We start from the raw sequence: 25,882 nt of genomic DNA, 5'->3' as shown, positions 1-25,882 counted from the left end.
ATTAATGTTTCTATATTGATTCTATATTGAAATTACAATATTTTGGACACACTGGGTTAATACAATATTATTAAAAATAACTTTACCTATTTCTTTTTCCTTTTTAATTGGCTACTAGAAAATTTTAAATTACATATATGGCACATAATATATTTCTATTACACAACATTCAATCTCTAGGGTCCCTTCCATTTTAATATTCTATTTAAATTGGATCAGACTCTTTATATTCTTATTTTTTCCAGCATATTTCCTAGAACCTGCCAGCTTTTCAAAACAGTTTGGTTGACTTCCCATTAAAGGAAAATTTAAAAACAAGAAACTTCCATGAAGATAGAAAAGGCAGAGAGATTGGCAGGGTAGTTACTATACTAGATGACCTAGTCTAAGGAAAGATATGCCATTGTGGATCAATTTAGCTCAGGTTTCCAGATTGTCAATGCATTTTGAATCACTAGTCCTTCTTTGAGCATTCTAAACTTCATCAACTGCAAAAAAAGAAAGAATATTTTATTCAAGGAAGTTCAGTGGTTACAGCAGCCATTAGATAGAAGAATAACAAACAGGAAATACTTTGAACCATCAGTGTAGTGAGTTGTACCACAGTGACTGTGAACCCCTGGGGAGAATGGCATTTATTTAAATAAATACAGTCTAATGTATGTCTGTTAGTATTATAAAAATCCAGATTAAACATTAATTGTGACAGAGATTTACTTTAATGCCTAAACTTGCCATATTGAGAAGTCATAAAAATGTTTCATGCAGAATCTCTCTTTGCTAAAAACGATTATAACATCATTGTAGCACACTTATTAATGCGAAGCAAGGAAGGCTGCAATACAAATGTAGTAAGAATAAAGCAAACTAACAAAGAGAAAAGACATACTGGAACACAATTATTCAACATTCAAATATGCCATAGTTACAAAAATGAATTTTACTACCCCATTATAATATTGTAGAGATTAGCTTCAGTTGGGATCCAAAATATAAGTACATAAATTAATTCAGGATTCAAACAAAGAAGCTTTAAAAATCTTGTATATATTATAACTTTGATATTAATTGAGAAAGGGGTAAAGCATTTCTAATTATGTAGTGTGGAGAAGTTGATGTGATGTTACTTTAAATACGTGACTATCATGAAAAAGAGTTTGTAAAGGGGTTCCAACCCCATTCGGATCAAACAGAGGAATTCACCAAGTGCAGTATTCCTTCCAACTTTTTTCTTTTTTTTTAGCGTTGAGAGTCTTATTAGTCTGTCTTTGTTTTCATGGCTGCTTTGGTTGGAATTGTGGGAAAGAAAATTTTTCCCTTTCTGATTTGGTCCATATTATCTTACCATACATGCTAGTGCCCATTCATAGATCATTTCATTCTTTCAATATTTGGTCATGTCACTATTTTATTAACATCATAACAGAGGCTCACTGATAAAAAAAAATAAGATGCATCTAGAAAGAATACATTTTTTCCTTGGTGGATGTGAAATTTGAGATTAAGAGGAGGCTGAAAGATAGAAGAAGAAATGAGAATTTAGTTTTCCCTGGGTTATAAGGGCTTGAACTGCCTTCCTTATGCAGTTCAAGAGTTAAGAGGTAGGTGTCTTCTGTGAGATTTATTGAGAACGCCTCAAACAGAGAATTCAAAGAGAGCTTTAGGTTTTCTTAAGATATTTTATAATTTTTTAGAAAAAAAAAGAGAAAAAGAAACAGGGTAAAAGTCTAAGAGAGAGCCGGTTAAAGTCCATCCCTTTCCTCCTTTACAGGAGAGGACAATCAGGTTTAAAGTAACATTAATGAGTAAGAAAAACATGAATGAAAATAGATTTACATTTTGGTATCCGTGTGTGAAATGATGAGAAGAATACCCATAAAATTCAGATAACATTGCCTCTGGGGACAGAGAGAACCAGGGGTCTGGAGTGGTATTAAAAGGGGCTTTAACTTGATCTGTAATGGCTTATTTCATTTAAAAAGTGAGTGGAAGGCCGAGTGCAATGGCTCATACCTATAATGGACTTTGGGAGGTCGAGGAGGGCAAATCGCTTGAGCCCAGGAGTTGGAGACCAGCCTGGGCAACATGGCAAAACCCTATCTCTACAAAAAATACAAAAATTAGCTGGGTGTGGTGGCACATGCCTGTAGTCCCGGACACTGGGAAGGCTGAGGCGGGAGGATTGCTTGAGCCTGGGAGCTCAAGGCTGCAGTGAGCTATGATTGCGCCATTGTACTCCAGCTTAAGTGACAGAGGGAGATTCTGTCTCAAATAAATAAATAAATAAATAAATAAATAAATAAATAAAAATAAAGTGAGTAGAAGCTTCTATAACCAATTTTTTTTTTCTTTTTTCTTTTTTAGGCAGGGACTCACTGCATGTGGCCCAAAATGTTAACAGTCATTAATTAGGAAAAGTAGAATATAAATTAAAGGTCTCATTTAATTTTATATAGTGAGCCATATGAAACTGCCAGTATCAAACGATTTTGATCTATAAAAATGCAAATTTTATATGATTCAACCTAATTAATTTTTTTAGTGTTTCAAAATTTAAAAACAGAATCAATCTTTTTAAAAAATTCTTATTTCTTCAGCCACCAGCACAACACAATGTACTTGATAAAAGATGCCACTGTAAACCTGAAAGCCTTTTGCAAGGTAAGACAAGCAAAATTGAGAAAAGAGGTAAGTGGCGTGTTTTTGGACAATAATGACTTTATCTGATTTGTGTTCCAAATCCCAGATCAATGGAATCGACTTTCAATTCAATTAACTTTTGATACTTAAACGTATATCTGTTTATTCATTTTAATAAAAAAATTCCTATTTTTAAATGTAAAATTGAGAAGCATATGAATAAGGAACTGCTGCAGTATGATGCCTTTGCACCTGGGAAAGGTAAGTGTCAACTGATCCCATAAGACTTCTAGAACTGAACATAGTGTGCCCAGAGAATTACAGGTACATAAATTCAAACTAAGTTATCTGGGATGATTGGTTTGGATATCTCTGCATCTACTATGAATGACATAAGTAAGGAAACTCATTGACAAAGGCAGTGCTTATATGTGTCAGGATACATAGGGTAAAACTGGTGGAGGATGCAACTTGCAACTTTTAACTAATAACTTACCTTTTGCTGAACCTGTTGAACTTGGCTATGCTTAGAAATATGAGGGGGATACTACAAGGTGGAGTTTTCCTCCCTGTGTCTTCCTATGGTGATAAGAATGATAGGTACAAAAGAACAAATGATGCACATATTTAATATAAAGCCTATTGGGATAGAAATATGTCATTTATTTATTTTGTTAGTTCAAAAGAGAAGAATAGACAGATTTTTTAAATTACGAAGCTGGATTCTTTAGAATGGGTCCCCAAATTTACCTTGATGAAGAGTTGCTCACTTGAAATCTTTAAGCTGAATAGTAAAAAAGCAAGAGAGAGGAAGAGGCCTGCGGAGAGTGTTAAGAGTTAGCTGGATAGTTGGAAGGCCACAGCGGGTGCTTGGGGCCCAGCAAAGAGTACAGCTCTCTTAATTTCAAATCAAATAATGATTTACCATGCTGCAGTTGCAGGAAATGACAGCTGTGGCCACACGTTTTCCCTCTACCCACCCACATCAAAATGCCAATGAGTTCTACGTCTTGCTCCTTTCTGGTAATGTAACAGCACTTAAAGCAAGTACTTCAATAGCTGTGGGCCACCAGAAGGATGGAGCCCAGAGCCTGCTGTCTTGTGATTAGTGGGTGGAAGCACATATCTCACTGTTACATCATGATCAAACTGCTGCACACTTAAAAAGTTCAAAATCCAGTGTCTGGACCTGGTTTTTCTAAGAAGGCATGCTTTAGGTTTTTATTGAAGGTAATATATTTCTGGAATAAAAATAGCAACTATAGCATACCAAAAATAATGATATTGACAATAACAATGAAAGTTAATTGAGCATTTACTCTTTGAGGGACACCAGACTCAGCATTAGAAAGCTTATCTTCTATAATTCAAATAGCAACTCTATAACATAGGTGCTATTTTCATTATTTTCATTTTACAACTGAGAAAATTAAGGCACAGAGAGATGAAATTATGTGCCTAAGGGACTCACGGCTAATAGGTGGCAAAATAATGATTTGAAACTTGACTGTTATTCTCAAAAGCCCATGAGCACCATCTTTCTAGACTTAAAAACTAAATTGTCTTTCTCTTATTATCATCACTATTTAACATTTTCCACAAGGTTGGCCTAACCATCAACCATTGTGCTTTTGGAAAAAAATTTCTAATGGCATACTTACTCCCCATATATCCCCTTCCATCTGTTTCTTTGCAAAGATGATTGACGACTGAGCCTAGAGTCTAAAAATGCTGTCAACATCTGCAGCCCCAGGAGCTCATACAAAGTAACTAACTGGAAAGTCATTAACTGATGCAGTAACTATTTTCTGTCCCCAAGAGAACCTTGGCACCTTGGAGCAGGACTCTTGGGCCCTACATGGAGAGACCAGTATAGTAATGTATAATGCAGCTCAACATATGTGTCAAACAAACAGGGCCATTGGTGGCACAGACTGAGGTGCCTACTTCAAATGAAATGATATTCCAGCACTATCCTCCTGTATTATAGTTAAAGCAGCAAATGGTTAATTAAAAGCAATCTCTTTTGTTTCTGAGGAGACCCTTTCTCCTTTGCCAATAGATGACTGTTTATACTCCCAGTTTATTTCTTCAGTCCTAAAGATATTTTATTGCCTGCTAAACTTAGTTTTCTCTAAATTGCTGGAGAAGAAAAACACCCCAAACTGCTTATTTCATCAAAACTGGCTCCTATATTATATTGGCCAAAATGAAATCCACCAATCCAGGGCACCAGAGTTGATAATATGAGAGAGGGGTGCTTGATAAGATTTTAAAATTTCTCTGAAGTCACAGTTGGTCATTACTTAACCTGTCAATCTCACAAGTACTTAGTAGGAGTCTCTCCATCTCCTACCAGATAATTGCATTAAGTTATATTGTTTGAATTACTGTCATATAAGCACTGAGAGGAAAGAGAATATGAACAACTGCTTCATAAAGCATTTAGAATATTGCCAAGTGTAAAAAATGCTTAAGTGCTGATCAAGATGACATGTGGTAAATTAGCCCCCAGCATCATGGCAGAGTTGACTGGCTCTAAAGTCACCTGACTTCCTGACAGCCCTGTTCCTTGGCAGGTATTGGAGATTTAAGTAGTGGTGCTGGATTTCGATAGTACTCCCAAGGATGCAAGTGTGCTAAGGCTTTCTCCTCAAGGCGTGACACTTAGCACACTTGTGTGGCCTGGACTGATATCTTGGCTCTGCCACTTTCTTGTCATGTGATCCAGTGCAATAATTTAATTTTCCTGAATCTCACTTTCCCAATCACTAAAATGGGAACAGGGCTACTTTTCTTTCCTGCTTCACTAGGCTATTGTGTGGCTCCAATAAGAAAAACTGTAGAAAAATGCTTTGAAGAAAAATGGTTTGAAGAATACGTAAGTACTTAAGTACTATAAAAATGCATTGATAGCTGAGAATTTTGAGTGGTGTGTGTGTGTGTGTGTGTGTGTGTGTGTGATAGAGAGAGAGAGAGAGAGAGGGAATACAAGTAGAGGTGGGCTAGTGCGGAGGACTTAGACTTTATTATTATTATTATTATTATGGAGTCTTGCTCTGTAGCCCAGGCTGGAATGCAGTGGTGTGATCTTGACTCACCATAACCTCCACCTCCCAGGTTCAAGCGATTCTCCTGCCTCAGCCTCCTGAGTAGCTGGGATTACAGGCATGCATCACCATGCCCGGCTAATTTTTGTATTTTTAGTAGAGAGAGGGTTTCGCCATGATTGTCATGGTCTCGAACTCCTGACCTCAGGTGATCCGCCCACTTTGGCCTCTCAAAGTGCTGGGATTACAGGCATGAGCCAATGCACCCTTTGGCTTATTATTTTATTATTATTTTAATGCTTTCTCCACACTTGAGAAATTGGTCAACAGTTATGATTAAATTACTAGCACCAGTTTTGAATACCTCTTAGGAAACTCACCAATAAGTTATTATTAGTCTACCATGTATTTCCTGGGCAAAAATAATTCATTTAGCTCTGAATGTTTATCTAAGGCATGAAAAACTTGGTTTAGTTTTTTGAGTATCTGCAATGTCATCAAACTTATCCAAATATTTAATCTAAATTCTATGTGCTGTCATTTAAGGCCATTATGTCTGGTTCTTTCCTCATCAGTTAATCTCTATAATAGTGCTCTATCTGGCTCATTCCATCTTTTTATATTTCTGTAGACAGTTATCACCCCAAATGCCTTCATTTTATTTCTGAGCCAGCTATCTTTTTCTTGACTCAAAGGCCATCATTTGGAAATATTTGTCACTTATAGTTGGTCTCTTATGAAATCTGAAACACATTACATCTACCTGTTTAAATTCAGGATCACGGGCTCTTGCTTGTCCTTGCTCTATGAATCAAGGTAGAGGGCTCTCCTATAAACTGTTTTTTTGCTATTTTCCTGTCACTGCGTGTACCTTTTCTCCTCACCCAAAATAATCCAAGATAAGCAGGGAGGAAAAAGGACTTCCCTGGGGTGAAGTGGCTCTTACCACAAAGACTTCACAGCAGATGCAAAGGCCACTGTTCTTGGTAAAGGCGTGAGTTATGTCCAGGAGAGCAGGTCTTGTCATGGGTCCCCCTGTTAAGACAATGCACTGGGGCCTGGAAATAAAAAGAAGATGTGAAAATGGGCCCCTGCAAGAAGCCTGTAACCTTAGAACCATTGCAATGGGATGACCGGTACAGAGGCTTGGAAAAATGGGGCAACCTCTCCCCTATCTATATTTTGGGTTTCGCACCAGTATTCTTGAATCATCCTGCCTGTCTGTCTTGACATGTTTGTGTTCTCAGTTCAGTTAGTCCTAGCAAAAGTGTTAAGTAAGGAAAAAGTGGTCTTATGGTCCCTGATATGGTTTGGCTGTGTTCCCACCCAAATCTCATCTTGAATTGTAGCTTCCATAATCCCCATGTATTGTGAGAGGGACCCAGTGGGAGGTAATTGAATCATGGGGACAGATGTTCCCATGCTGTTCTCATGGTAGTGAATAAGTCTGAAGAGACCTGATGGTTTTATAAAGGGCAGTTCCCCTGCATACACTCTCTTGCCTGTCACCACGTAAGACATGACTTTGCTCCTCCTTCACCCTCCGCCATGATTGTGAGGCTTCCTCAGCCATGTGGAACTGTGAGTCTATTAAATCTCTTTTTCTTGAAAAATTACACAGTCTTGGGTATTTCTCCATAGCATCATGAAAATGGACTACAATTCATACTGGTAGAGTGGGGTGCTGCTGTAAAGATACCCAAAAATGTGGAAGTGACTTTGGAACTGGATATAACAGGCAGAGGCTGGAACAGTTTGGAGGGCTCAGAAGAAGACAGAAAAATGTGGGAAAGTTTGGAACTTCCTAGAGACTTGGAGGGCTCAGAAGAAAGGAAGATGTGTAAAAGTTTGGAATTTCATAGAGACTTATTGAATGGCTTTGACCAAAATGCTGATAGTGATATGGACAATAAAGTTCAGGCTGAGGTGGTCTCAGATGGAGATGAAGAGCTCCTTGGGAACTGGAGTAAAGGTCACTCTTGCTGTGCAAAGAGACTGGCAGCATTTTGCCTCTGCCCTAGAAATCTGTGAAACTTTGAACTTGAGAGAGATGATTTAGGTATCTGGCAGAAGAAATTTCTAAGCAGCAAAGTGTTCAAGAGGAAACAGAGCAAAAAAGTTGGAAAAATTTGCAGTAGAAAGGAAAAAACCATGTTCTGGGGAGAAATTTAAGCTGGCTGCAGAAATTTGCATAGGTAACAAGGAGGCAAATGCTAATCACCAAGACGATGGGGAAAATATTTCCAGAGCATGTCAGAGAACTTCACAGCAGCCTCTCTCATCACAGGCCTGGAGGCCCAGGAGGGAAATATCGTTTCCTGGGCATGGTCCAGGGCCCCCTGCTGTGTGCAGCCTAGGGACTTGGTGCCCTTTGTCCTAGCTGCTCCAGCCATGGCTAAAAGGGGCCAAGGTATAGCTTGGATGGTGGCTTCAGAAGGTGAAAGTCCCAAGCCTTGGCAGCTTTCATGTGGTGTTGGTCCTGTGGGTGCATAGAAGACCAGAATTGAGGTTTGAGAACCTCCACCTAGATGTCAGAGGATGTATGGAAATGCCTGGATATCCAGGCAGAGGTGTGCTGCAGGGGCAGAGCACTCATGGAGAACCTCTGCTAGGGTAGAAGGGAAATGTGGGGTTGGAGCCCCCAGACAGACTCCCCACTGGGGCACTGCCTAGTAGGTCTGTAAGAAGAGGACCACAGTCCTCTAGACCCCAGAATGGTAGATCCACCGACAGTTTGCACTGTACACCTGGAAAAGCTGCAGACACTCAACACCAGCCAGTGAAAGCAGCCAGGAGGGAGGCTGTACCCTGCAAAGCCACAGGGGCAGAGCTGCTCAACACCATGGGAACCCACCTTGCATCAACATGACCTGGATATGAGACATGGAGTCAAAGGAGATCATTTTGGAGCTTTAAGATTTTACTGCCCCACTGGATTTCGGACTTGCATGGGGCATGTAGCCCCTTTGTTTTGGCCAATTTCTTCCATTTGGAACAGGTGTGTTTACCAAATGCCTGTATCCCCATTGTATCTAGGAAGTAACTAACTTGCTTTTGATTTTACAGACTCATAGGCAGAAGGGACATGCCTTGTCTCAGATGAGACTTTGGACTGTGGACTTTTGAGTTAATGCTGAAATGAGTTAAGACTTTGGGGGACTGTTGGGAAGGCATGATTAGTTTTGAAATGTGAGGACAAGAAATTTGGGGGGGGGCCGGGGATGGAATGATATGGTTTGGGCTGTGTCCCCACCTAAATCTCATCTTGAATTATAGTTCCCATAATCCCCATGTGTTGTGGGAGGGACCCAGTGGGAGGTAATTGAATCATGGGGGTGGGTTTTTCCTGTGCTGTTCTCATGACAGTGAATAAGTCTCCCAAGAACTGATGGTTATATAAAGGGCAGTTCCCCTGCACACACTCCCTTGCCTGCCACCATGTAAGACATGCCTTTGCTCTTCCCTTGCCTTCTGCCATGATTGTGAGGCCTCCCCAGCCATGTGGAACGGTGAGTCCATTAAGCCTCTTTTTCTAAAATTATAAATTACCCAGTCTTGGGTATTTCTTCATAGCAGTATGAAAATGGACTAATACAGTCCCCCTGTCCTTTTTCCTCTAGCCACTTACCACAAATCCCAAGGCAATCTGTTCCTCTCCAAGCAAGATTTTTATGTTACTTTCTTTCATTCTTCATACAAGGTTGCGCTTGAGGTTTTATTCAAAATAAGATACAACTAATGAAAAGCTAAAAGCGTTACTTTTAAGAGAATTCAGTAAGCCCTAAAGCCTTAAGCAGAATGGAAACAATAGCAGAGTAATGTGTATGGGGATTTAGGATCATCTCTCTGAAGTCACATTACTTAGTCCACCTTGCTATCTCCACGCATGGAAGGTGACACCTGGCACTATGAGGGGCTGTAGTTTGGGATGGACATAGCTGAGTGTGGAAGGAAAGAAGCACTCACTTACAGGAGGTGGTGTCATGAAAATGTGGCAGTTTTGTATGACTGCTTATTTTTAGAATGTACCCCTAAAGCTTATAACTACTTGAATGCCCTTGTCTCTTATAAAGGAGAGCCACTTCTAGGGTGGAACAACACCAGGATGCCTGAGACACCAGCTTTACCTGAAGTTTTTTACGTGGTCTTCCACTGTGGTTAATTCCAGAGCATTGTCTAAAGCACTCACGTAGGAAAGAGCCTGTGTGGAGGAGCCCCAGTTCACATCTGTGGATAAAGGAGGAAATTGGCATAAAAAGCACTGACCTTTCCTCTGTGCACCATGAATAATTTTTACAAGTCATTCCCTTCTATGATTTTCCTTGGCTATGCCAGCAAAGATGAGTGCCCAAATTAGAGAAAATATAGTGTGGGATTTCCTAAAAAGCACTTTGTATCCTTCTATGAATACTACGTGAATCTTCAGAAGCGAAGGCTTCATTCCAGCAAAGGATCAGACTGTACAACTGCAGTCCTAGAAATCTTGCTTGGTGGGAGAGGCTGTGCGATAACCACATTGCAGGCAGATAGACTTGGGAAACTGGTCAGTCCCTGAATAAATTCAAAGTGTCTTCACAAATTCTTTTTTTTTTTTTTGAGATGGAGTTTCACTCTGTCACCAGGCTGGAGTGCAGTGGCACGATCTTGGCTCACTGCAACCTCCACCTCCCGGGTTCAAGAGATTTTCGTGCCTCAACCTCCTGAGTAGCTGTGACTACAGGCACCCGCCACCATGTCTGGATAATTTTTGTATTTTTAGTAGAGACAGGGTTTCACCATATTGGCCAGACTGGTCTCAAACTCTTGACTTTGTGATCCACCCATCTCGGTCTCTCAAAGTGCTGGGATTACAGGCGTGAGCCACCGCGCCTGGCCCAAATTCTTAAACTGGAAGGAGAAGCAGCATTTCTGTATACACAGATAGTGTGCAGTAATCTTTATATTTTGAATAGTAAAACTGAATAGCACGGGAATTCTATGAAGAGGATCAAGATTCTTTAGCAAACATTTTAGATGGATCTTTGAGAACCTAATCCCTAATCTTCATCATAAGGGAGGTCAGCTCTATCATCCCTCCCCTTCCCCCCGCCTCCGCTTTTTCTTTTTGTTTGAGACGGAGTCTGGCTCTGTCACCCAGGCTGGAGTGCAGTGGCGCGATCTGGACTTACTGCAAGCTCCGCCTCCGGGGCTCACGCCATTCTTCTGCCTCAGCCTCCCGAGTAGCTGGGACTACAGGCGCCCGCCACCACGCCCGGCTAATTTTTTGTATTTTTTTTAAGTAGAGACGGAGTTTCACCGTGTTAGCCAGGATGGTCTCCATCTCCTGACATCGTGATCCACCCGCCTCGCCCTCCCAAAGTGCTGGGATTACAGGCGTGAGCCACGAAGCCCGGTCTTTTTTTTTTTTTTTTTTTTTTTTTTTTTACGAATTTAAATATTAAATGGATCTTCCAAGGTTTATGAGAGGAAGTCCCTGGCAAGAATGTACAGATACACCCCAGATGACAAACAGAACCTATTCTCCTTAGCCTTGTTCTAGAAAGCCAGGGAAATGGGTGAACAATGATTATCTGGAGATAAAGAAGATCAATATTGATTAAGTGTTGATTGTGCATCAGGCGTGAAGCATACCTTAGGCTGTTTATTTTTATAGGGATAAAAACTCTACTTGTCAATTGGACGTTTGTATGTAAAAAGTGAACCTTGAACAATACCTCACATCGTATACAAAAATTAACTCAAAATGGATAATAGACCTAAATATACTTTCCAAAGCATTAAAACTTCTAGAAGTTTGTGACTCTGGATAAGGAAAAGATACCTTAGATCAGATGCAACATGGTAAGCCATTAAAAAAAAAAGATAAATTAGACTTCACAAAAACTTAGAACTTTTACTCTTCAAAACAAACTGTAAGGAAAATAGAGAAACCACAGATCCAGAGAAAATATTTGCAAAACACATACTACTAAAGGATTTGCATCCAGAATAGATAAAGAACTCTCATTACTGAATAATAATAAAACAACTAAAAAATGAGCGAAAGATTTAAACAGACACTTGACTAAAAAAGATATATGGATGGCAAATAAGATGTTCAACATCGTTAATCATTGGGAAAATGCAAATTAAACCACAATGAGGTGGCACTACACATCTATTAGAATGGCTTTTAAAAAATCATCTGGCAATAATACATGCTGACAAACACGTGGAGCATCTAGGACTCCCATTCATGGCTTGTAGGAATGGAAAATAATACTGCTACCACAGAAAACAGTTTGGCAGTTTCGTATAAAGTTATATATACACTTACTATTAATCATAAATCCCACTACTAGATATTTACCCAAGGGAAAATGAAAACATAAGTCCACATAAAGTGCTGTGGACCTAAACTGAAAACAACTCAGTTGACCATCAACTGGTGAATAGAATTTAAAAATATATGTGATGTATTCATACAATAGAATACTACTCAGTGATACCAAAGAATAAACCACTTACATATGCAACAGCATGGATAAATCTAAAAGCATTCTGCTAAGTGAAAGGAAGTCTTCTCAAAGGCTATATCGTGTATGTTTCTATTTATGTGGTAATTTGGAAAAGGCAAAGCTACAGGATCAGACATCAGAAAAGCAGCTGCCTGAGGCTAAGTTGGAGGGTGGAGATTGACTACACAGGGGTATAATGGAACTTGTGAGGATGATGGAAATATCCTGTATCTTGATGATGGTTACAGCACTGTACAAGTTTGTCAAAACATATAGACAGCACATTTAAAAGGGCTGAATTTTGCCATATGTAAGTTATACGTGATGTTAACAATATGTAAAGTAATAAAAGCTAAACAGACCCCTCCAAGGTAGTTACTACAAGCTCTGCTTTACTGGCAGAGTAAGGGAAAGGAGAATGTGAGGGTGGCTCTGGGTTACCCTGCACTGCACTGACTGCAGCCCCTCTTAAATTTAATATACATGGTACTAAAGTCAACACCCAAAGTTCAGATCCAATTGTTTATCCAATTGATTAGCCTGTGGCATCTTCCTATTGCTCACAACATCAGATTCTTTGGCATGACCTTTACGCTTCTTATTTATCTGGCCCCCACCAACTCTTCCAGGCTCTCCCTGTGATCCTTCTCCCCATCACTCAGGAACTTTCTGTGTGTTGAAGGCCTTGAGCCTTCCCAAATATGCTGCCCCGCACTTGCATGTGTCCTTAATGTCATTCATGCTTCACCTTCTGCCCAAAATACCATTCCCTGACTCTGATTAACCAAACCCCAGTTGCTTGCTTTTTTTTTAATTTAAAAAAACCCTCATTTATTTATTCATTTAAAAAATATTTGTTAAATGTCCACTGAGTGTTTGACTCTGTGAACATAAGTTAGGAACCGGAAAGTTTTCCTGGATAATTCCAAAGTTAATCCTTCCCTCCCCTTTTCTCAGCAATTTGCTCATATTACTCTCATAGTGGTTACTATATTGAATCATAATTAATTCCTTAAGTGTGACTCTGTGAACTCCTTGAGGACAGGGACTATATCTAATTTATCAGGACATCAGAAACAGAAAGTGATGTAATGGAAAGCTTGTCAGGTTGGTTTGGTATCATATACATTCTGGTTATATGGTCAGCTCCATCACATCTTGATTATTACTTTGGCAAGTAGTCAACTCTTTGAACCCCAGTTTCTTCATCTGTAAAATGGGACTAATAGTATTGTGATGATTGAATGAGTGCACGGTATATAACAGGTGCTCAACAAGGTTAACTATTGTTGTTATTATTCTTATTCTTATTTTTTGAGACAGAGTTTCGCTCTTGTTGCCCAGGTTGGAGTGCAGTGGTGTGATCTTGGCTCACTGCAACCTCCGCTTTCTGGTTTCAAGCGATCCTCCTGCCTCAGCCTCCTGAGTAGCTGAGGTTACAGGGGCCCGCCACCACACCTGGCTAATTTGTGTATTTTTAGCAGAGATGGGGTTTCACCATGTTGGCCAGGCTGGTCTTGAACTCCTGACCTTGTGATCCGCCTACCTCAGCCTCCTAAAGTGCTGGGATTACAGGCGTGAGCCACCACACCCGGCCCCAACTATTGTTACTATTATATTGCACGATATTATTAATATCCACCTTACATATGCCTCACCTAAGCACATAAAAGCTGCTCAATAAATGCTTAATAAATGAGTAGTTAGAGAGAGATTTGGAAACCCTATTCCAGACAGTCATTATCTTACCTGGCTTCTTATAAGTCACATAGACGTAAAGGAAGAATTCAATGACATAGGTGATGACAGCTGCCCACCAGTTGATGACAAACATGACTGCACAGCACAAAACAGCTCCAAAAAGAGATACCCACATGTTGTAAATTCCATACGCAGGTCTCCATCCTGAAAACAAAATATGCAGAAGGAAAACTTCCACTCTACTATGATCATGGCACTGAATATTAGAAGAATGCAGGTAACATGCCTTTTTCCTTACATAAAGAATCAGAACTTTTAGGCCATGTTCCAGAATCTGTGATTATTTTCCTATGGTCTTGGGTCCCTGGTCTATGAAGATGGTACTTACACCAAATAGAATGCTGTAAAGTTTAGGAAATGTTAAGCATCTGAAAAATAAGCCATTCAGGACCCTCCATACTCCGTGCTCCCGATTGTCTTCCCAAACTTCCAAACCTTAAGCATCTAGTATCTATGCCATCAGGAGCTGAAAAGAGGCAGGAGGAATGGAAAGAGTGGGATCTACCAGGTGGGGAGGAGAAACTTCTTGGTTGTCAGAGAAAGAAAAAGAGAAAACAATGGGCTTTTTGCTCCCTTGGAGAAGGTGGAGTAGTCATCAAGGGTCAATCTGCTTGACTTCCTGGTAGCTTCCATTACCCTAAGAGGACAGTGCTTGCCCTTTCAGAAATAATAATTGATGAAAAAAGATGGAGAAATGGCTTTTTAAACTTAATGGCTAGCAAAGGCTTCTTAAACCCAATGTGTTAATGTGTCATGCATTTTGCAATGGAAATATTTCTCACAGTGCGCACATGCGTGGGAGTTTTCTGTGTTCTCTTAGTTCCCTGAAATGGAAGCAACTGGAAGACAGTATGGACAGGAGGGAAAAGCTCTGATACGAAGGGCACCTTTTGTTAATGAATGGGGTATGTTTTAAATTAGGAGTTGCCAAAACACAACAGAACTTTTAAGTGTTTGGGAGCAATTTTCTAAATGGCCACAAGATGGACATAGCACTTCAAGAACATCATTGAAAATAGTCTTATTTTTCTCTGAGTCTGGCTTCCCGTCCGTGTGTGTGTGTGTGTGTGTGTGTGTGTGTGTGTGTGTGTGTGTGAGGCAGACATTTTCTGGGTTTGTGTATCCATGTGTCTTCCTCTATATGCTATTCTATATTTTCCTGTCTCTCCCCCTCTTTCCCGTTCTCTTTTTTACTCTTTTCCCTGGCTGCCTCTATTATTTCACCTTATTTTTCAAAAGTGGCCATAACATGGCATGGAGTCACACATTTCTGTGTTAACAAAACACACAAAGAAACAAAAATACTCTGCTACTTTCTGTAGCCTAGTATTCGTTAGATTAAGATTGGTCTGCCATCTATATTTTGTCTTATTGGCAGCAAGTTTTTCCAAAGGAGGCTTAATATCTTGTCAGGCCCTCAATGAGTGGAAATGTGTTTATATATCCGGTAAAAGTTCTCAAGGTGGAGAACTTTCTGAAGGTAGATAATGACAACTCTCTATTCTGGTAGAAAGGCAGAAGAAACTGTAGTGGACAATGAAAGCAAAGAAGAGGTGAGGAGTGACTAGAAAGGGGAAGGTTCTTTGGTGTGAAATTTTGAACAGCTTTAAACCACAGCCCAAAGGGTGCACTGATGCCACCACCATCAATGCAGCCTATCTACATTGCCTCCACTCAGCAGGTAATTATGGGAACTACTCATCCTTCTCTTCTGCACCATGGGCAGGAAACAAATTTGATAGTAAGGAAGTTTCAAATATATACATTAATTCCACTTCTGTGGTCACTTTCACCCTGGAAATAAATAGTGGTGTTTTTCTACTGCTGAAATAAGTGTGGTTTCTCTTGCAATGAATAATTTATTGCCACAGGAGAAAATTGACTTTCCGGTTGGTCAAAAAGGCCATTGCTCAAATGATTCTTTTTCTATTTCAAAACTCATCCCCAAACTCACCAAAATAAAGTGGATTATGCTTCCCACTAGGATATAAGGAAACATATAAACACAGATTGAACACTTTTCACTGATTTATTTCATTTTATTGAGACAACCTAACTGTTTGCTTAGGCATATTTTAGTTTGGAAGTCAGCTTACCTGGAGATTTGGCATAAGAGGCATGGAAGCAGGAGAAATTAATAAGTGCATATGAGGCCAGGAAAAAGTTGGAGATGATGGGAGCAATGGTGTTCAGTTCCGCTGTAAAAGTAACAGAATTGAACATGTACGTATGAGTGATGAGACCAGGGGCTGAACAGCTGTTATAGCCTCGAAGCTTGACTTTATTTGGAAATTGAAAACATAGCGAACATCTGTCAAAGTTTAAGAAGTTAGTCATTTTTCTTTGGGGATACATATTTACTCTTAGCTAGGGTTTCCATAAAGTAAGTAATAAAAAAGCCTACCAATCAGAAAATAGACAATCGAGACCTCTACCTACAAAAAGTTCAAGTGGCAACGGGTAGGTGTGCGACTGGGCATACAATTAACTCCCCTGTAGCTTTTCTGGAGGCATCTAATCCTGTGTTCTATAACTGTTCTGTATGCAATAAGTAGGCTCTGCAGGATATTAGTTAAATAGCAGTGCACCGAAAACTCCCCAGTTGAAATCTCCCTGCATAGGCCCAATATGTGTTCTCTGATTTTTAGGACTCTTTGTCATTCATACCTTTTTCACATCTCTAGAGAGTTCTACCTCTCAAGGCTAGCCAAAATATTATTATTATTATTATTTTGAGATAGAGTCTAGCTCTTGTCACCCTGGAGTGCAATGGCACAATCTCGGCTCACTGCAACCTCTGCCTCCCGGGTTCAAGCGATTCTCCTGCCTCAGCCTCCCTAGTAGCTGGGACTATAGGCACCCACCACCACGCCCAGGTAATTTTTGTAGTTTTAGTAGAGACAAGGTTTCACTACGTAGGCTGCACTGGTCTTGAACTCCTGACCTCCAGTGATCTGCCCACCTCAGCCTCCCAAAGTGCCAGGATGAACAGGCATAAGCCACCGTGCCTGGCCCCAAAATACTTTTGCCTCAGGAGTAAATATCTGGTATGATTTAATTCCAGCTGGATTTTTTTACTGGGCAATATAAGAAAAAATATAGAGACGTCATCCTTTATCTGAAGGTCAGACATCTATCACCCTCAATGATGCAAATGATGCAATGATGCAAATGATGCAATGATGCAAATGCAGGCAGCTGGGTGTGATTCTGGACCATGGATACCAACAAGAAAGTAGGCAAAACAGCTGCCATGAAGCTTATGGGTGGAGCCAATGCACTTGTTCTGAAAGAATGATTTTAAAGGATATTATCTAATGTATACAAGACTTTAAAAACTTTGGTTGCTTATTCGCTTAAATGCAGCACAGGGCAATGATTTGAGATCTTAGAGGCTAAATTACATAATTGAAACATCTCTATATGAAATCAGTTTTAATTTAATTTTTAAAAATCTAACAAACACAGAGAGTTACAAATTCCCCTCTTCAGCCTCATACAAATGCTATGAGGATTCATGAATTATAGTCCCTTCCTGAGTTCAATATGTAACTATGAGGAGCCCTCATTGCTTGGCACTGCTGTGCTGAGGAAGTCTCTGCCCGCCTATGTGTGGCTTCCAAAGTCCTCTGCCTTCTGCTTCTTTTCCTCTGATATGCTCATCAGCAAAAGTGGGGCCTTAGGGAGGAGAGAGAAATGTGCAAGTTTAAGTTGATGAATGTGCCTCTCCAAGATTATGTAGCTGTTTCCATATCACCTGGGGAGAGGAAGCCGAGATTATAGTCTAGGTAAGTGATTCTCAAATACCAGTGGTCTACGAATCTCTTGAGGAGCTTGTGAAATGTAGACTCCTTACCCTCAGTGAGTCTGACTCAGTTACTCTGGAATTGGGCCTGAAGTCTCCGCACTTTCCCAAACACCCCAGGTGATTGCGACATAGATGGTCAGTGGACCACATTTCCAGAAACACTAACAGGCAATTCAATTCTGCTAGCCATCAGGTCAGTAGATATGGCAGCTGGGGGAGACTCTAGATTTAGACAGTTTCAGGCAGGTGGGAGGAAGGATTCAGCTGCATGTGGTTGGATGGATTTCGAACACTCAAGATTCAAAGAATAGATTAAAATTCAAAGTCTACCTCGAGTTCCTCAAAGGCCCTCTACACACAAGGATTTCTCATTTCCTTCTTAGATGCCAATATTCCCAAATAGGATCCTAAACATAAAACAAGTAATTTTTCAAACTAAAAGGAAAGCCCTATGAATAATCGGAAGAATTCTTTGGTTTTCAATAAAAACAAGAAAACTTTACAAACCAATAAGAATAAATGCCATGGCTATAAGATAAGTGAGAATATATCCTCTCAGGGGTTCATTGTTTTTCCCGTATCCCTTTGCAAAAAACTGCAGGGCTTTGTAGATGTTGTCCTTGCACAGAGCCTAATGGAAAAGAAGAGAAGAAATTTGTCATTTATAGCTATGCACAGTCATTTTCTCTAGGTGATTCAAACAAGAAGATTTGGGGAAAGATTAAGTGATACACAAGATGAGGCACAAGTTAACACTGCAGTTTATCATTCTTTATATTATTTGAATCGATCTTGACTATGTGGCAGGCATAGAACTTGAGCCAGATGCAAACATTAACTGTTTCAGAAAATGATGGAAAATGATTGCCAGTGAGAACGAATATTTCAGCTTGATTCACATTCTGTGGAAATAGCAATAGGGAGAAGCACAAGCTGTTGTGCTTGTATTACCTGGAACACTTTGGGTGCGCTGACAAGGGAGGCCAGGGCGGAGGAGAGTGTTGCAGAAAAGATTCCCGCAGTGATGAGGGGGCCAAACCCTGATACCATGCTCATGACCTTGAGAAGAGAGGTACAAGTAAGGAGAATTTCTGTGATTTGGAATCTGTTTCATAAGCAAATGGCTTTCAACTAGATTTTTTCCCCCTGCTTCATTCTCACATTCCTTTTGTTGTTGTTGTTGTTTGTTTGAGACAGTCTCGCTCTATCGCCCAGGCTGGAGTGCAGTGGCACGATCTTGGCTCACTGCAACCGCTGCCTCCCGGTTCAAGCGATTCTTGTACCTCAGCCTACCGAGTAGCTGGGATTACAGGCACCTGCCACCACGCCTGGCTAATTTTTGTATTTCTAGTAGAGACGGGGTTTCACCATGTTGGCCAGGCTGGTCTTGAACTCCTGACCTCAAGTGATCCGCCCGCCTCAGCCTCCCAAAGGGCTGGGATTATAGTCGTGAGCCACCGCACTTGGCCATTCTCACATTCTTAATTTTATTTTTTAAAAATAGAAATGGCCTTTTTGGTTATTTATAAGATAATAAATGCTCACCGCAATATATCCAGAAGATATTGGAAAGAATAAAGAAAGAAATGGTTTCAAGGATTTTGACATTTTCCCCTCTGTTCTTTGTGGCCATATGTTTCTTTGATGATAGGGAATTCTATCCAGCAGAAAGTAGTATTTTAATAAGGTTTGGGGAGGGGCTCAGCTGTTTACTAGTCTTTTTACAGCCATTAACCTTTCTTCTTCCTGCACACAGAGGCTTTTCAGACCTTTGCTATTTCTGTGCTCATTAAACATAATTTTAGATCTGAGACATGATGTGATTCTATTAATTTAAGTCATATTTTGGAATAATGACTTCAGCTGAGTTAATTTCTCTTTGTGGGTTGTTAAAACAGAGGAATGAAGCTTTCGCGACAAATTTACTTCTCCCTCTGCTCACCAATCATGCAGACCAATTAATATGTTTAAAGTCCTACAGTTTTCCTAACTTCCATTGTTCCTTCCCCCTTATTTACCTTCCCTCTGGCACTCACAATTTCTCTCTTAGCCTTGTCTTCTAGGCTTTCCAGGGCCATCTCAGAGGCTTTGTCTAAGCTGAAGGCCATGTATGAAATGCATTCCAAGATTTCTCAGCGAACTTAAAGCAGGACTGTCATTTGACCCAGCAATCTCTTTACTGGGTATATATCCAAAAGAAAATATATCATTCAACCAAAAAGATACAGGCATCTGTATGTCTATTGCAGCACTATTCACAATAGCAAAGACATGGAATCAACCTAGATGCCCATCAATGGTGGACTGGATAAAGAAAATGTGGTACACATACACCATGCAATACTACACAGCCGCAAAAAGAATAAAATCGTGTCCTTTGCAGCAACGTGGATGCAGCTAGAGGCCACTATCCTAAGCAAATTAACACAGGAACAGAAAACCAAATACCACATATTCTCACTTACAAGTGGGAGCTAAACATTGAGTACTCATGAACATGAAGTGGCAACAAGGGACACTGGGGACTACTAGAGAGGGGATAGAGGAAGGCAAGGGTTGAAAACTAGCTATTGAGTACTATGCTTAGTACCTGGGTGAACTACTCACAGTGAACAGAGGCTACTTGTTGTAATACCCCCAAATCTCAGCATCACACAATACACTCATGTAACAAACCTGCACATGGAGGATACTCCCTGAATCTGGAATAAAAACTAAAATTATAAAAGAAAGAAATACATAACAAGTGCTAACTAATCTAAGTTCCTTTCCACCATGAAATCTTGCACAACTGATTGGAACACACATAGTGCCAGGAGATGATCTCTCCCTGATGATGGAATTCATACCACTGCCTATTGTCTCTGACTACAGGAAGTGTAACCATAGGATTTACTGCCATGTAATGACTGTATGACTCCTTTCCCTTCCACATGAATCATTCCATGCTGGATTCTTATCAGCCAATAACCAATCAGTTGCAGATTCAGAAATCTTACTCTATGTGACATTCAAAAAATGAAAATAATAGCAGTGAACATTTTTGAATTTTGCTTCAAACCTGGAAATTGTTCATCAGCCCGTACTGACATGGTTCATGTCGACATCTTGAGAAGTCATAGCCCAACCCACATGCTGCTGAACCATTGCAGTTCATCCCAGAAATGATGGTGTCATTCATGTTCCCGGTGGCATCTCGGACCACACAGGCCCCTGTGGAAACAACCGTGGCTTGTTATTTCTTTATAAAGTTCTGGTCCCTTACGGTTTTCTACTGAAAACGTAGTTTACTTTGAGTCTGAAAAGGTCCATTTCTTAGCCTCTGTTCACTGTGAGTAGTTCTTGATAACTGGAGGCTCCCATCTGCTGAGTCCTGGGGTTTCCCCTTTTCTGTAACAGGCTGCCATTTCAACTCCCTGTGTGACTTAGATTTGAGTGGTAAGAGACTTGGGAGTTGACACTCAGTCTTAATTTCTTATCTCTTAAAACTTGCATGGCAGTGCTTGGTACCTAACACATACTCAATATATATGTCTGGCTTAGTACTACCAACTGGATGTTTTTCAAGTAGAAGGATTTATTTTCTCATCTGCAAGAGAGCCAAGGGGTGGCATTATGGAATTCTATTATAGCGATTAAGAGAATGCAGCCCCTCTTTTCAACTAATGATATTCCTTGCATAATTTATCAGAGTTACAGTTCTACATTATATGCAGTTTTAATGGTTTAAACAATGAAGGAAATGTTTTAGGATAAAATACTCAGATTTCCTAGGCAATGGTCAAATAATATTGATCAGGTATCTATCTCAGATGATCTATTCCATTATTTTCATACATTTGAGTGTATCTGTCATTTTCTACTATAGCATTTTATGATGAACGTCTTTGTGCATAAACTTTTTCTTCTAGGATAGATTCTTAACAATAGAATTATGGTCATTTAGAAGACTGTTGATATATATTTTAATCACTGGCATTCCCTTATGATTTTTTCTAACTAATCTTTGCCACGTATTTGATAGGATTTTTGAAATATATGAATATACGTGTGAAGTATATATAAACTTTTCTGAACTACATGAAGGATAAATACTTTACAAACTAAATACCAACCAATAAAACTGCTTTGGATTTCAAACTCTACCCAGGGTGGATTCTCATGCCTTGCTAATAATACCTTTAAGACAGGTCCCAGTGACAGGAATAAATGTGTTCCCTTAATCTTAGCCATGGAATCCACATTCCTTGAATTTGGGAGACTTAAAAATTATAGACTCTTTTTGTTTATTTGTTTGTTTTTGTTTTTGAGACAGAGTCTCGTTCTGTCACCCAGGCTGGAGTGCAGTGCATGATCTTGGCTCACTGCGACCTCCGCCTCCTGGGTTCAAGCAATTCTCTGCCTCAGCCACCCAAGTATCTGGGATTACAGGCACCTGCCACCATGCCCAGATAATTTTTGTATTTTTAGTAGAGATGGGGTTTCACCCTCTTGGCCAGGCTGGCATTGAACTCCTGACCTCGTGATCCACCCGCCTCCACCTCCCAAAGTGCTGGGATTACAGGCGTGAGCCACTGCACCCGGCCAATCATAGACTCTTTTATCTGAAAGAGCCATTTTAAATAATCAGTGCAGGGATCCTTTTTATCATGGTACTGAGAGGTAGCCTGCCAGCCTCTACTTGAATGCTTGAAATTATGGATGTCAATTACCAAGTCAAACTATTCTTCCATATTTTACCTGTTTGCATTGTTCATTTATGTTGAACTGAACTCTTTGAATCATGTATTTTAACCTCTGCATAACAGATCTCTCAAATTCCCATGAAGCCAGGCCATGAGCCATTATTTGTACTAATGACAGGACATTGACTCCATGACTGTCCTTCTCCTATACTGGGAAAGTGTAGAAATGTATATTTTTCCACCCATTAGGGGCAAAACTAGAAGAAGCTCTGAAATCAGGTCTATACCTTTACTCATTCTCTCACTTTAACTGTAGAAAAAAGAAAACCACTCAGGAAATTTAACTTTAGTGGTTTCAGTGTCATTTAAAAATGTGTTGATTTCCTAAAGCACTGAAACAAAAAAAAAAAAATCTCTTTACATGTAACTAAACTTGGACATGCCCCAGCAATACATTTATCTACCTATTTATTTATTTTTGACACATGGTCTCACTCTGTTGCCCAGGCTGGAGTGCAGTGCTGTGATCACAGCTCACTGCACCCTTGACCTTCCAGGCTTAAGCAATCCTCCCACCTCACCCTTCCAAGTTGCTGGGATCATAGGTTTGTGCCGCCACGCCTGGCTAATTTTTTATTTTTTGTAGGAATGGGGTCTCTGTATGTTTTCCCAGCTAGTCTTGAACTCCTGGGCTTAAGCAATCCTCTGGCCTCAGCCTCCCAAATTAGTGGGATTACAGGCATGAGCTACTGTGCCCAGCCCCAACAATACTCTTAACAAAATTATCAAATTTCCTCAAATTAGAGACAATGAGACAGGGAAGGATTTAAGTTCATTTTTTCTTTTATCTCCAGAAACCAACTGTAGGTACATGTACCTTCTCAATTTCTCTTATAAGCAGAAGAGGACTGGGATGTACCCTTTGGCTTCCATGGTGGTCCAGCCTGGAGCTGTTTTCCCTGTTGTACACAGAAGATGGTTTTCTTCTCTAAATGTTGGGAAACCTCTTCCTTTCCTACTATGGAAAAAGTATGAGGCAACCCCCAACCAGGAGGAGGTGTGGCTGCAGGCAGCAGGTAGAACCAAAGTCAGTCTCAGGAACAGCAGGTGAGTACACATATTTTCTGTTCACTGAACAATGTAGGGGCTGGCCACCCACACTGCCAGCAGCTGGGTCTTGTTCTGATATCCTGCCAATTGGTGACAGTGACATTTCCGTATTAAGGATAGCAGTACAAGGATGAGACACAGTCACAAATTCCACATCTTTCCTACTTTCCTAAGGCTGTTTTTAGGTTTGAAGGGTTTTGTTTTTCACTTCTTTTCTCTACTCTGTTTCTCTCCTGCCTCCTAGAACAAGGGAAGTGTATGCCAGAAGTGGTGGCCTCCTTAGCAGTGGGATTATCATCAAGGATGGTAAAATGGGACCCTCTTTGTGTTCAGGTAGAATGACAACCTGATTAGCTTTACTCTAGCCCTGACCCACAGATGTCTGTAGTACAGCTTAATTGCCTTCAAATCCCTAAAGTATCCACATCATTAACATTAAGCTACCAAGAATGGAATTAAAATCGTTGCCTTTTAAAAAACTCTGTATTTATGCTGCATTGAAAGCCCACTAGATGTGAACAACTGGACCCCTCGTAATTCTGACATTCTGACACTGGAGACGTACCACTTACCTACACAAATTGCAACCCCTAAGTAGGCAACAGTGGTGATGAAAATGGCCAGCATGGTTCCTCTGGGGATGGCATCTTGGGGATCCTTTAAAAAAATAATGTGGAGGTAGAAGAATACAGAGCAGAATAAGAACCATAGATCACTTGGTGTTATTTTCATATTTTCAGATTTTTAGGCTACCCTTCCTGAGGCAAGTTCTAAGAAAAGATCAGGCAAACAGCAAGTTGATGAGCTCGAGCTTTATTTTGGACAAAGACAAGGTGTGCAGAGTGAATTAAGAAATTTGTAAAACTTTCAGCTGAACAGAAGAGATCTCTAACTGTCCAGAGGGAAGTTTCTATAGAAAAGTATAGTAGGTGGTTCACTCACCAAGGCCTCATCCTTCTCTTTATCTCCTATGAATTTCATTTAGATGTATCACATCTTGAATTTGTAGGGGAAAATATACAAACATATCTGGCATGTGGATAATATCTCTGGGTGTATTTTTTTTATACTGAGCTTAAGCTTGCCTTTAAAAAAATCACTTTTGACTGAGTAAAAAGGATGATCTACTTACTAAATTTTTCAATCCCTTAAATCCCCTATTTGAAATCTAGTTCAGAAATATCTGCAATGGGAGATATTTAATTTCCATAAGCAGACATAAAGAAAGAGGCAAATTCAAGCTTAAACCAGAAAATGGGCTTTTCTCTTGCTTATAAGTGTATATACATTCACTAAGTTGAGTTCACATCATACTTAATTGACCATTTTATATCCTATTGGGGGGGATAAATCATATAAAATCAATTTTTAAGTAGCATATTGAATTGTATTCAATTCAACTTAATAGGGATTATTAAATAGAAATTTTAATGTCTTCACTTATACAGGACAGGGCCTGGCATAGAGTAGGAGTCAATAAATATTGAATTGAAGAAGGTACAATCTCAGCAGGTATGAGTCCCCCACCAGAGCACATTAGACTCATCAATACAAATAAGCAATCACTGCAGTCAAACAAAGTTTGTGCTTTAAAAAGAAAACATAAATATGCTGAAAAAGTCCATCAAAAAGGTCACGCATAGTGAAAATGTAGACTCAACTTGATGACTGGAAGTCACAACTGAATCAAGCAAACCTGCCCCACATGGCAGTTAGCCAGCCCTATGAGACCACTCTGTGGTCATTAATTTCTCCCCACTCTTCTAGGAGTATCTGCACACAGGGTTTGTTCTGACATGTACATACTGAGTCTCTTCCTTCCAAACTATTGTCATCGTCAGTGTGGCAGGTGTATGCAATGGGGCAGCACACAGAAGGATAAAGAAGGCAGTCGTGACTGTGATGGGGCCTACTGAATCCCCTAATTCATGTTATGTTCCAAAATTTATTTTATTGATGAAGAATTTCTTGAGATCTGAGTAAAATGTAAAGAACTGACAGTGGGAAGAACAGAAATATATATGTGTATATAAAATTTATGCATGTTTTATATATATATATATATATATATGGATAACAGATGTGAAGATGGAAGGCAGTCTTATACCTAAAACACAAAAACTTAGTTTTTGGCCAGGTGCAGTGGCTCACGCCTGTAATCCCAGCACTTTGGGAGGCCAAGGCGGGCAGATCACCTGAGGTCAGGAGTTAGAGAGCAGCCTAGCCAACATGGCGAAACCCCATCTCTACTAAAAATACAAAAATCAGCTGTGCATGGTGGTATGCGCCTGTAATCCCAGCTGCTCGGGAGACTGAGGCACGAGAATCACT

The 25,882-nt window shown here is 40.0% G+C and overlaps 1 protein-coding gene and 1 long non-coding RNA gene across 2 annotated transcripts in view; one reads left to right on the top strand and one right to left on the bottom strand.

The window, feature by feature from the left end:
• Positions 1-25,882, bottom strand: part of SLC12A1 (solute carrier family 12 member 1) — a 111,785-nt gene that overhangs the window by 37,966 nt on the left and 47,937 nt on the right. The window contains exons 10-17 of the mRNA XM_055364185.2: positions 24,124-24,208; positions 20,818-20,969; positions 18,708-18,815; positions 18,264-18,387; positions 16,045-16,146; positions 13,937-14,092; positions 9,818-9,917; positions 6,637-6,748 (exon numbers count right to left, since the gene is read on the bottom strand). Of these exons, the coding sequence (XP_055220160.2) occupies positions 6,637-6,748; positions 9,818-9,917; positions 13,937-14,092; positions 16,045-16,146; positions 18,264-18,387; positions 18,708-18,815; positions 20,818-20,969; positions 24,124-24,208 (939 nt within the window). The remainder of the gene's footprint in view (positions 1-6,636; positions 6,749-9,817; positions 9,918-13,936; positions 14,093-16,044; positions 16,147-18,263; positions 18,388-18,707; positions 18,816-20,817; positions 20,970-24,123; positions 24,209-25,882) is intronic.
• LOC129527266 (uncharacterized) overlaps positions 1-25,882 on the top strand; it is a 57,528-nt gene that overhangs the window by 24,067 nt on the left and 7,579 nt on the right. The window contains exons 4-7 of the long non-coding RNA XR_008672241.2: positions 2,598-2,661; positions 5,454-5,521; positions 14,084-14,165; positions 23,296-23,548. This is a non-coding gene — a long non-coding RNA (uncharacterized lncRNA). The remainder of the gene's footprint in view (positions 1-2,597; positions 2,662-5,453; positions 5,522-14,083; positions 14,166-23,295; positions 23,549-25,882) is intronic.

This window comes from Gorilla gorilla, chromosome 16 (assembly GCF_029281585.2).
Source record: "Gorilla gorilla gorilla isolate KB3781 chromosome 16, NHGRI_mGorGor1-v2.1_pri, whole genome shotgun sequence".
In the NCBI taxonomy this organism is placed as follows: domain Eukaryota; kingdom Metazoa; phylum Chordata; class Mammalia; order Primates; family Hominidae; genus Gorilla; species Gorilla gorilla.
The sequence above is the reverse complement of the archived record's forward strand: the minus strand, read 5'-3'. Positions and strand labels throughout refer to the sequence as shown.